Source organism: Canis aureus, chromosome 23, assembly GCF_053574225.1.
Source record: "Canis aureus isolate CA01 chromosome 23, VMU_Caureus_v.1.0, whole genome shotgun sequence".
NCBI classification, from domain to species: domain Eukaryota; kingdom Metazoa; phylum Chordata; class Mammalia; order Carnivora; family Canidae; genus Canis; species Canis aureus.
In genome coordinates, this window is record NC_135633.1 from 3,085,026 (window position 1) to 3,097,490 (window position 12,465).

At 42.6% G+C, this 12,465-nt stretch overlaps 1 protein-coding gene and 1 long non-coding RNA gene across 5 annotated transcripts in view; one reads left to right on the top strand and one right to left on the bottom strand.

Moving 5' to 3' along the window:
* Positions 1–12,465, bottom strand: part of BBOX1 (gamma-butyrobetaine hydroxylase 1) — a 59,107-nt gene that overhangs the window by 21,241 nt on the left and 25,401 nt on the right. For both annotated transcript variants that reach the window (XM_077866160.1, XM_077866162.1), the window contains exon 4: positions 11,877–12,075. In XM_077866160.1, the coding sequence (XP_077722286.1) occupies positions 11,877–12,075 (199 nt within the window). The remainder of the gene's footprint in view (positions 1–11,876; positions 12,076–12,465) is intronic.
* The window catches only part of LOC144294503 (uncharacterized), a 52,242-nt gene that overhangs the window by 15,050 nt on the left and 24,727 nt on the right, over positions 1–12,465 (top strand). The gene's annotated exons all lie outside the window — the stretch shown is intronic.

Genomic DNA, 12,465 nt, shown 5'->3' on the forward strand with positions numbered 1-12,465 from the left:
TTGCACCTCAAGGAACATACAGTATGTGGGGGAGAAAAATCAGTGTGACTTATGTTCCAAAGCTAAAGTACAATAAAGAAGTGAAGATTAGGTCGAGATCTGAAGACTGAGTAGGATTTATCTAGAAGAGTAAAGGTCATTGTGGGCAGAAGAAATAGTGTGTGAGGATGCGCAGTGGAGGGGGAGACCCTGGCCTATCAGGGGAAGCAAGAGAAGTCTAATATGGGCTGGAGTGGGGACAGTTTGCTCTATAGCTGTTCTTGACTTTGCTTCAAATTTCTGCTTCCCTTATTGTCCTGTAAAGTCTTAAAAAAAAAAAAATCTCATTACATTAGGGAACTAAGTTGAAACATACTTTTTATCTCATAGCATTTAACCCACAGCCAAAAATATTTGTTAAATGAAGGCATAGACTGTAAAATAGTAAATTGTGTTATTTTCCTGACCGACTGGCTATTAACTTTAATCCTGGCCAAAGCTATATGTTTTAGGTATATTTAAATTATGAATAATTTGGTCACCAGTCATTTTTGTTGTCAGAATTCCAGGAGATGTGTTACAGTTGTTTATAAACAGTACTTGGAAAAATTGTGTTTTAAAAAGCCATCATCTCTTCAGTTCTACCTATATTATGGATACTCATTTACACTGCATTTATTCCTGAAAATGAAAAAATTCCATACCATTTTTGGTAAGAATTAATATCTCTAATAAAAACAAGAAGAACAAAAGTAACCTGTCTGATATCTAGCATTGCTCTTAGTCAGTCCATTGGACTCATATGGAAATCTCCATGAAACATAAAGATACAAGTAAACAAGGAAGGTCCTGGAATGAGGATGTTGGCACAGTTTTTCTTCTCCCCGAATTTCTCCATAGGATATCTAGAGTACAAACCCCAAAATTCAGGGACACCATCTAAACCAAAATTAGGTGACAGATATTTCCATGAAGCTCAAAAATAGAGACAGACCTTCCAAAGCCACAATATGTGGTATCAGAAATCGTGTAGAGGAGGAAGCAGAGGGGAGCAAGTAGGTACTGGGTGGCATCGAAACATTCACAAATCCCTAAGGGACAGTTACTGGCACCTGCAGGAGGCCAACTTGAGAATAGCAGTCAACCTGAGAGGGTACTTGCCAATTCCAACGTAGCTGAGCCTGAGAGGTCCAGGCTAAGGGACAGGGTTAGTCTGGGCCCTCGGGAACCCTAAGAACTTCACAGACAAAACTCTCATCTGTGAGGAAGTTTCCTTCTGTGAAAAAGATTCCAAATCAAGTGGTTCAGGGACCATAAGGACAAAGGAAAAAGAAGTTCCAGATAAAAGTAAAAGAAGGACACCAGGAAGTCTTAGAAGGCTATCAGCCATCATTTTGAAATACAGCTTAAAACCATAACCAAAGGTTTCTGAATCATATTTCATTTTAATAATTAAGGAAAAAAATTCACATAAAAATTAGAAATGTAACATGATTAAGATTTCATTTCATACAGTTATTTTAAAGAAAAAAAAAGAGAATGAACGCAAAATATCATACCTATAGCTAATAGATGCCGGAAGGCTATGACCCCAAATATAAAAAATATTCTAGTTTTTCTATGTTTCATTTTTGTTTTCTATTTATACCTACTTCTACAAGTCAAGAAGACACTAATGAAATACAATATAGGAAAGAATAACTTACATCAGAGATAGAAACTCAGAAATGGAATGATATGCTCAGATATGAGCTCACTAAATTTTAATTTTCCACTCACTAAAAATGAAGACTAAGCTAGAAGGCATGCAATATTTGAATAATAAGCACAACAGATAACACCTTTGGATAAAATGAGAAGATTAAAAGGAGAAAAACATATCAAAAGAGATGAAAGACCTGAGAGAAAGTAATAAATTCTTTTAAAAGACTTTATTTGAGAGAGAGAGAGAATGAGTGGTGGGGAGGGGCAGAGGGAGAGGGAGAGAGAAGCAGACTCCCTACTAAGCAGGAAGCCCTATGTGGGGCTCGATCCCAGGACTCCAGGATCATGACCGAAGTCAGACCTTAACCGACTGAGCCACCCAGGTGCCCAGAGAAAGTAATATATTCTAATAAATTTTAATTAACAGAAGATTTAATATACACATAATAGGAGTCCTCGAAGAAGCCCAAGGTAAAGAGGATAAATATTAAAAACTATGATTCAAAATATTCTTGAATTTAAACAAAAAGATTTGAAACATTGAAAGACCGAACCATACACTCCCTGAAAAAAAGTTGGCCCAGAACAAGAAACACCAAGATAGTCTGTGAAATTACTGGTCTTTAAAGAGGAAAATCTTTTGGGCATCCAAGTAAAAATATCAAGTTATTTATAAGGAAAAGAAAATGAGATTACCAATAAAACTGTAGTGACATATTAAAGATGCTGTGAGCCAAGAATTTTATATTTAGCCAAACTGATTTTCAAGTATAAAGACCTTAAATTGCTGTCAACATGCAAGAATTTAGAGGATATTGTTCTCATGGGTCCTTCCTGAGGAATTTACAAGAGAATAGGATTCAGACAACCAAAATGAATAGAAATATGTTCACAGAGCACTGGTGCTAAGCAGTAAACTTTATTGACTGATAGAATTAATCACGGGAAAAAAATCTTAAAAAATTGGGAAACTAAACTACTGTTAAGGGCTGCACATTTTGGAGCTAATACTCTAAATCAGGAAAACAAGATAGTGAATGCCATAAAAATCAGGAGAGCTCTTCCATTTGGGGGAGAAAAGAGAGGTTTATGACTGCTTGGGGTATGTGGATGGGTTCTGGGGTGACCGGCGATGTTCTATTTCTTGACCTGGATGGCCTTTTATGTGCCTTACGAAGATTCGGTAAGCTATCCATTGGTCTTATGTGATTTTTCTATGTCTGTATTGTGTTTTATCATGAGAAAGCGTTTTTAAAAATTCATTTTGAAAGGCTAATAATACTCCCAATAGTAAAAATAAAGACAGGTAGTGATAGAAAGATGGCAACTACCTCTAAAAACAAAGAAAAAAGTTATAGCAATTTCCTCCAAAGTTCCAAAGTCTCTCATTATGAAAAACTAAGAATCCTGTGCATTGAAAAAAAAAAAAAAAAAAGCTCATGAGAATTCCACATTGAGTGTATTTAGCAGTTTTGGCAGGGGATTGGTAGGTCAAATTGTGCTTAATTTACTTCTGGAGAACAGGAGCTACATGGTAGTTTAGGTGTTTGATGTGAAAGATTAAACCTAATTTTCTCTTGTCACAAATTCTCGGATTCGTTGTCAATCGTCCCTTTCCCTTCGCACAGTTGCCTCTAATCTGAACTGAATGGAGGGGATGGGAAGGAGTACCCTGGTGCTGTTGTCATGACTTACGTTGAGAAGTTTCTGTATGATCCTGTGGAAGCGTTCCCTTGCATCTGAGCCATAAATACGAGTGGGAACCACATTTCATAGTTAATAATTACTATGGCTTTAGGAACTACGGGGCCAGTGCTAGATGGGCTGCCATGGAAGGACGGCCCAAGGAAGGACTGCAGACTGTTGACTTGGGTAAACCTGGGTGTGAAGGCTGTTTCTACTGCCTCCGTTTCCTCATCTGTAAATTGGGTTGGGGCACCTGGGGGGCTAAGCATCTGCCTTCGACTCAGGTCATGCTCCTGGGGCTCTGGGATCGAGCCCCCCGTCGAGCTCCCTGCTTAGTGGGGAGTCTGCTTCTCCCCCTCCCTCTGCCCCTACCCCCTGCCACTTGTGCTCTCTCTCTCTCTCTCCCTCTCTCAGTTAAATAATAAAATCTTTAACAAATAAAAAATTAAAATGGGGATGATGGTTCTTACTACAATTGTGAAGAGTCAAGAGAATGACTGTAACACATTGAGCTGAACACGCAGCACATGGAAGGTGCTTAATGGGAAATTATTTGGTCCCATCCCAATACCAGCTACCCGTCCTGGATGGTCCGAGGAAAACCAAAGGGCAGGGGGGTCAGGGCTGCTGGAGAGGCAAGCGGGTTACTAGGGCCTCAAAATTGCCTCAAGTGATTTCTAGGGGAGCATGAGACACAGAAATTATTTTTCCTTTCATTCACGAGATGACCTCATACTCAAGTGGTTTTGCTGGCAGCAACTTTAATTACTGCAAACCCGAGTATTACAAAGGGAGCCCCAGGGGCTGTGTCTTGGCCCAAGACGTCAGCTGGGGTTCACAACGGCCGAAGGAGCACAGCTTGTCTCCCCTTGAGAACCCCAGACTCTCCCAAGAATACACATCTTAAAGGTCCTGTCCCTGGACTCAAACCCTGAGGGTCAGTACTAAATCTGAAACAACTCATTAAGAAACCCCAGCGTGATTTTTTTTTTTTTTTCTTTACAAAGTTGGATGGAATTACAAGTAGACTCAGAACCCAGACAGGTTTTCTTTGTTTTCTTCCCAAGTCTAAATTGCATTATTTGGTTGGTTTTTTCATAACTCAGAGCCATTTGTATTCAAGAAGGGCTATGTGGTTTTCTCAAGCAATTTCTTGGCTAGAAACTTCACCAACATGGGTAAACTCGTGTTTTTTCTTTCCCCGCTGAGGCCCCACACTTCACAAGTGTTTTCTGGTAACATGTATATCAAACAAGTAGCTGTTTTAAAGTCAGGTTGGGAGGCCGTGCTAATGGTCGGAGCAATTGCTAAGGGGCCAGGAGCCAAGGAATAATCATATTTTTCACTCATAACGTCCTCAATCTCTAATACAACCAAATGTGTGAAATGCTGCTGGGCTGGCTTACAGAAATGCTAGCAGAAATCCAGTGAACGCTGGAAAGGATGTATTCTTGTACTCCCCAGAGGCCATTTCAATATTGTTAATTCTTAACTGGCCTGGCTGGTGTGTTTGACAAAGAGCCCACTAGAAACATTTTTGGTTTGACATTATTTTATTCATCTGATGAAGCCTGCACGCAAGGCGCTCATGCAGATGCAAAACTGGGCAGCAGTCGTAGGCTCTTCTACTTTCCAGCAAACGTTTTTTAAAGGTTTCAAAGGGCATGCCAGGTATTAAAACAGTCCTGTAGGAAGAGGGAAGCAAGGCCCCCGTAGAGGAGACTCCTGGAGCTCCGGGCAATCGCATGGAAAGCTTAGATCCCTTTCTCACCCCCAAATGGCCAGCGGAGGAACCACGATTGGACGGTGTTCCCCTCTGGGTCCTGGGGGCCGCTCCCTGGGCCGTAATGTAGTGCAGATGCTCTGAGGCGCTGGGGCTTCAGCTCTCCCCTCGCCTTTGTGGAATGAAGTGTTTCCCAAGTATTTATTTAAATTTTTCCACTACAATTTGTAACCTTGTAAGATTTATTCAGCGATTGTACAGCTTCCACGGTGGTCTCCACAAGACCACGTTTGGCCACTTCCAAGATCCATGAAGTTTCTTTTACCCCTTTTCCTCTTTGTCGCCGCCTATTCTACTCCTGACCTGGGTGTTTCAGAAAAACATAGTTTTCATCTTCACCTCATTCTTATTAGTCTAATCCCTGCTACACGTGCTAATGCAAATTGCTGGTGCCAGCAAATAACGCACTCTTAGCAAGAGGAGAATCTGAAACTTCCAGACTGTGTGCTGGAAAGAAGGCAGCCTTGCTAGCGAGGGCTGAAGCCCGTATCCCTTCGGCCTGACTTTCTGATGAAGAAGGGTTACTCAGAGTTGCTCACAAGGTTACTTTTCTAACTAAGGGCTCACAAATGTCGACAGTGCTGAGAAAGGATTTTTGACATCTTGACCAAATCAAGTGCTCAATATCTTAGCAGCAGACATTCCCTCTTATTAGGATTCCCCGGGTGACTGCTGTGTGTCAGGCACGGAGCTAGTGCTGAAGATTTCAGCCTGCGCGGAGCTCAATATGACAGCGACAGCAGCTTCCTTTCAGGTTTATTCTGCTGTTGCATACTTTAAAAAAAAAAAAAAAGATTTTATTTATTTATTTGAGAGAGAGCGAGCACAGTGGGAGGAGGGGCAGAGAGAGCGGGAGCAGGGAGCCTGATGTGGGCTGGATCCCAGGACCTGGGGACCAGGAGCCGCAGGCAGAGACCTACCCAGCTGCGCCACCCAGGCCCCCCTCTGCGGGTTGCCTTCGTGAAAACATTCTAACTTGGTATAATCGCTGAAGATAGCAGTGAATAGAAAAAGTATAGTTTGGGATCCCTGGGTGGCGCAGCGGTTTGGCACCTGCCTTTGGCCCAGGGCGCGATCCTGGAGACCCGGGATTGAGTCCCACATTGGGCTCCCGATGCGTGGAGCCTGCTTCTCCCTCTGCCTGTGTCTCTGCCTCTCTCTCTCTGTGACTATCATAAATAAATAAAAATTAAAAAAAATTAAAAAAAAAGAAAAAGTGTAGTTTACAGTGACTATTTCCCATTGGGTTAGATTATGTCATAAATTCATTGAAGAAATTATCATCAAAAGCACAATGAGGCATCTCACCTCCCATCTGTCAGGATGGGCTAAAATCAAAAGCATGAGAAACAGCGAATGCTGGCGGGGCTGTGGAGACCCAGGGAGCCTCACGCACTGCTGGTGGGCGTGCAAACTGGGGCAGCCACTGTGGCAAAGAGCGGGGAGGGTCCTCAGAAAATTAAAACCAGAACTAACATACAATCTGGTAATTCCACTGCTGGGTATTTGCCCAAGGAAAACAGAAACACTAATTTGAAAAAAATGTACATGCCCCTATGTTTATTACAGCGTTATGTATAGTTGCCAAGATACGGAAGCGGCCCGGGCGTCCATCCATAGGCGAGTGGACCAAGAAGATGTGCTGTGTACACAGTGGCATATCACTCAGACAAGGATGAGTGACATCCTGCCACCTGCAACTACATGGATGAAATCAGTATGAGGCTAAGCAAAACAAGCTGGAGAAAGACAAGTACCGTATCACATGTGGAATTTAAGAAATAGATGGACAAAAAAAAAAAAAAAAAAAGAAGAAGAGACAAATGAAGAAACAGATTTAAATATAGAGGACAATTTGGTGGTTGCCAGAGGGGAGGCAGGTGGGGAGAGCATGAGTTAGATAAGAGGGATCAAAAGTACACTTGTTGTGAGGAGCACTGGGTAACGCAGGGGATTGCTCAATCATTATTGTACTCCTGAAGTGAGTATAACTCTGTATATTAATTATATGTAGATGTTTAAAATAAATAAATAAATAATTAGTTAGAAAAGAAATTATCCATGGGGCGCCTGGGTGGCTCAGCAGTTGAACATCTGCCTTCAGCTCAAGTTGTGATCCTGAGGTCCTGGGATCGAGTTCCCCATTGGGCTTCCCTCATGTGCCTGCTTCTCCCTCTGCCTGTGTCTCTGTTTCTCTCATGAATTTTATATATATATATATATATATATATATATATATATATATATATATAAAAGGAACTATCCAGAAAAGTATTTTTATTGATTTTGGGGGGAAGTTCAGGGACATGAGATGTGGCGTTGGCCCTGCTCTTTAAAAACTATATTGATCCAGATTAAAGGTCTAAATCCTTCTGAAAATGTTATCTCATTACATACTGTCCCACATATATACACCTGACAAAACTGACAATGAGAGTTTCTTTACCAAGTCTTATCCTTTTCTCCCAGGAAAGCTTTCATCCTCAAGGCAGTTGCTGAGCGTTTCACAGAGTTGCATGACAAAAATATTGTCTAGATGACGAATGACAAAATACTGACAAGCATCTGAGAAAACACAGGCATGGAAAGGCCACATGCTTTTGTCCTAAAGCTATTACCTTTCCAATTTAGCCTCTGAACACAATGTTATAATCATGAAATGCTCTAATAACTATTGCATCCACCTGCCGCTCTATAGTTTTGAGAGCATCTAGGTGTGCATCTGTCATTAAACGCTAATCCCTCTCCCGCTATTTGTTAAGACTGTGCAAAATGCTGGACTCTACTGTTTTTATTGGTCTGACCAGCCCTTTAACAATTGAGATGACAGCCAAGAACCAAGAAATAGATATTATCACTCTCACTTCAGACGCACGCATTCAAATTCTCCAAACCAGTAATCCTATTTGAATGGGAAAGTGCTAGGAGGGTGTTTGTTTCCTGAGGGAGGCGTGTGTAAAGTAGCACTAGGCTATTATTATTTTTGGCACCTAAGCAAGAGTCGAAACCAGGCTCCTTGAAAAAAATCTCCATGGAATGCAAAGTTCGCCTTTGGCCTTCCTGTCTCCACTTTCCTCTCTGCACCGGCTCTTACTCGGGCAGTCCCTCCCCTCCATTCCTGAGGGCCTTCATTTATTCATTGCATTTGCTCACTCACCTGTCAACTCGTTTTCCGATAAGAGCAAAGCACTTTTCCGGTGGGGAAGCAAAGCTAGGAGAGGGGGGGACCATGCTGAAGGCCGCTGCTGGTTCTGTTACAGAGATGAGTCACGTCCAGGCCTTGCCACAGGAGCAAGACCATGGAAGATGCTGCCACTGAGGGTGCATAACTGCTGAGGATGTAGGGCACCCGAGTCCTACAGCAGCTGACACCTGCCTTCTCTCCAAGGGACCCTCCCCTCAGCCAGAGCCTTGGAACCTTAGCCACACACACAAGAATCACCAGCAGCGTCTTTACAAGTCTTGATACTTGGGTCAAATCCAAACCCCCTTCTGAAAAGTCTCAGGAGAATGGACCCAGATGTCAGCATTTTTAAAATTGGCTACTCCGACGTGCAACCTCACTTGAGAACTATTGCTCCAAGTGTCCCTTCTTTTATTTATTTTTTATTTTTTCAAGGATTGTATTTATTTACTAGAGAGAGAGAGAGAGAGAGAGAGAGCAAGCATGAACAGAGGGAGCAGCAGAGGGAAAGGAAGAAGCAGGCTCGATGTGGGGCTCGATCCCAGGACCTCAGGATCATGATCCGAGCCCAAGGCAGATGCTTAGCTGCCTGAGCCTCCCAGAAGCCCCTCCCATCTTCTTTTAAATCTCAGGATACAGAAATTTGAACATCACTGTCCACATTACTGTGGGAAGGAGCAGAATAGGAAAATAACTTCAGGAAACCATTCAGTCTTCTCATCCTCTTAACTAAAAACAAAGCAAGTCCTCTTCTGTAAGTTCTTGAAGTAAAGAATTAAAACTTAAAAAAAAAACAAACAAACAAACCCAGGAAGGCCTTTCTTGGCATGTGGTACAGTTGGAGAGATTCAGGGAAGAAATGTGATCCTCTGCAGGGAAGATGAGATTGAGTAGGTTAAACCACCTAGTTAGCTGCAAAGGTCTTGGACAAAGGAAATGCAATCCTAGCAGGTGGCCTGATTTGTTTCTGACAACAAACCTTGAGTATTTATTTCAATAAATTTCACCATATTAGATCAGTGGCCAAATTATCAAGTCGTTTTAGGATTTCCAACAACAAGATGAAACAGGAGGCAAGTCATACATCAGGACTAAGGATCTGACCCTAAGTGTGAGGGATGGGGGTGAGCATTGGGAAACTATAACAAAGAGCCTCCCCCCCCCCCATTTTTGGCTGCTGTTGTGAAATTGTGAACTGTGTTGCGGGGATACAACAAGTCTGTTGTCAGCAAATAACAACTTAGTAAAAGAAGATAGAAGAGATTTATTTGGAAGTATTCTGTTGACTTCTGGTGCCGAAAAGCATCCTTTCCATGCTCTTCCTTCATATCATGATGGTGAGGTGGATTAGGAAGCCTGTGCGTCAGACAGACCTGGATTCTAACTATGGTTCCTCTTCCACTACCTGTGAAAACTTGGATTATAGTTTAATTCTCTGGACTTCAGATTCCTTATCAGTGAACTGGGGGATAATGTCTATTTCAGAAAACTGTGGACATTAAATAAACAACAAATAATTGGATTGAGGCTCTTAGTAATTTCAAGACTTTTTCCTACTCTTTGTTTTGTCTGTTGTTACTGATAATAATCTGTAAAACAGCTCACATTTTTAAAAATATTTATTTATTTATTTATTTATTTATTTATTTATTTATTTATTTATTTATTTATGATTTTACTTATTTATCCATGAGAGGCACAGAGAGAGAGGCAGAGACACAGGCAGAGGGAGAAGCAGGCTCCGTGTGGGGAGCCTGATGCGGGATTCGATCCCAGGATCCTGGGATCATGCCCTGGGCTGAAGGCAGATGCTCAACCACTGAGTCACCCAAGCATCCCTACTTATTTTTTATTTTAGAGAGAGTAGGAGCATGGGTGAGTGGGGGGAGCGGCAGAGGGATAGAGGCGGTGTCAAGCAGGCTCCCATGACCCAGAGGTCATGACCTGAGTCAGAATCAAATCAGCTGCTTGACCCACTGAGCCACCCAGGCACCCCAAAACAGCTTAAATTCTTGCAGATGTAGGGGAGATAAAAATTACGTAGGCCACAAGTGTGCTGATGGCACAAGTAGGTTCTTGGGCTGGGGTGGGGGCTGGGTCGTCGAAGCCTACATAAGACAGAGTCTTTTGCCCTGAAAAAACTCGATCCAATCATTGGAGGCAAATGATCAGCTATTTTTGAACCTCTGTTTACCTACGGATAGGGTCTTGCTCTAGGTCAGGGGTGGCAACCTCCAGGGCAGGCAGGGCCCTCGCAGGTCTGAGGTGGGAGTGGGGGCACACTTTGTGCAACTGGCCCCTGAGGACGTGCTCTCTTCCCCGGGGCACCCTCTGCTTACATCAAGCAGGTTCCTGGCACGCAGAGATTTGGTCTCCATTGTTGCCAGATTTGATTTTTCACATAAAGTCAGATCCATATTTAATATAAAATCTCCCAGTTTTTAAGTGTTGACAACTAATTCTATTTTCTTTCAGCATCTTGTGGGCCAACCAAAACATATCCGCACACAGCCTGTGCGCTACCAGTTTTGCAACCTTTGAAGTTTGAAGGTCCTTTTCACCCCCAGGGGCCTCTGCTCGAGAGCCCAAGAATAGTTGGATGTGTCCCACAGGAAGGGTTCACCCTGCAGATTGGAAATGCATAACCCCCACCTCCAAATAAGCGTTTCCTGTTGTTAGTGTTTCATTATCCATAATGCATGTTACCTCCCAGGCAATTCTTATGCAAACGGCCTTTTGTTCCAAAGTTAAAATCAGTTACATTTCCTGTTCCTCGCTCCAGTGTGTAGACTTAATTTTCTGCATGTTAGTTTTATCTTTTTTTAACACATCTGGTGGCTGGTTTCATTCCCCTAGGGCCCTACTTTATTTTGCGCCAAGTCTTGGGTGGTAAAAATTTAATGAAGTTCAGCATTTATAAAAGTCTTCGTGAAACAAAGTCTTCCATCCTACCTGCTATGAACTGAACGGTGCTCCACCCCCTCCCCCCCAGTCCAATGACGAAGCCCTAATCACCAAGGTGACTGTATTTGGAGACAGAGCCTTTAAGAAGGTGACTAAAGTTAAATGAAGTCGTAAGGGTGGGGCCCTCCTCCAATAGGACTGGTGCCCTTAGAAGAAGAGGAAGACACACCAGCAGCACAGGTACAGAGAGGAGAGGCCACGTGGAAACCCCGTGAGAGGGTGGCCATCTCCAGGTCAGGAAGAGAGCTCTCACCAGAAACCAAACCTGCCGGCACCTTCATAGTGGACTTCTGTTGTTTGAGCCACCTACTCTATGGGATCCTCTTATGGTAGCCCTAGCAAACTAACCCAACACCTGCAACTAGTATCTTTGATGTCTGATGCCTCTGGGCTTTTAGGATCCTTTAAAATCTCAGTAATTCTCAGAGAAATGCCACTTTTAGGCTCATCTTCCCATCTGACTTCCCACTAGGGCCATTATGGAAACAGGGTATCTCCAATCAAAAGAGTCTCCCTTCTGGGAAATACATCAAACTTTGTATATAGTGGCAAAATATAAAGTATTCTGTGACTCACCCATAAAATGTGAGATAAAGGAAACCAATCCTTTTCCCAAGTTTTAAAACTTGTCCTCGTTTGTCAGATGCTCCCGTGAGTCGTACTATGCCTACTTTCTTGAGGCTGGAGAGCCACTGGTAGGCGTGTTCATCATTTTTTAAGACATCTTCAAAATCCAGTGTAGGTAGCTGGAGCTCTGCGCCCCAGTACTGACATTCTGTGAGTAAGAAAAAGAAGAAACCAGATGGGATTACATTGTTTTTTACAAAAACCAAGAACCTCAGCGAAGGGACTAGTTCATTGAAGTCAACCTCTGATTGATCATGGAATTTATGAAATTTCAGTCACATTAAATTGCTCAAGCTACTAGTTTTTCTTCCCTGGAGCCATGTCAGTCTACCATATACCTCCTGCCCACCACTGCCCGACCCATGACAGTATTCACTATACCCCATTTGTCAAGAGAATGTTTAGCTTATGGGTAGTTCTTGATCTCTATGTCCTTAGGGCTTTTTTTTTTGCCTGGACTCTTGTTTGGAAACGTCCCTACTGGGACACTGTGTGTTTCAATGGCCATGGGACATTGGTCAACTCCAAAAAGATGATA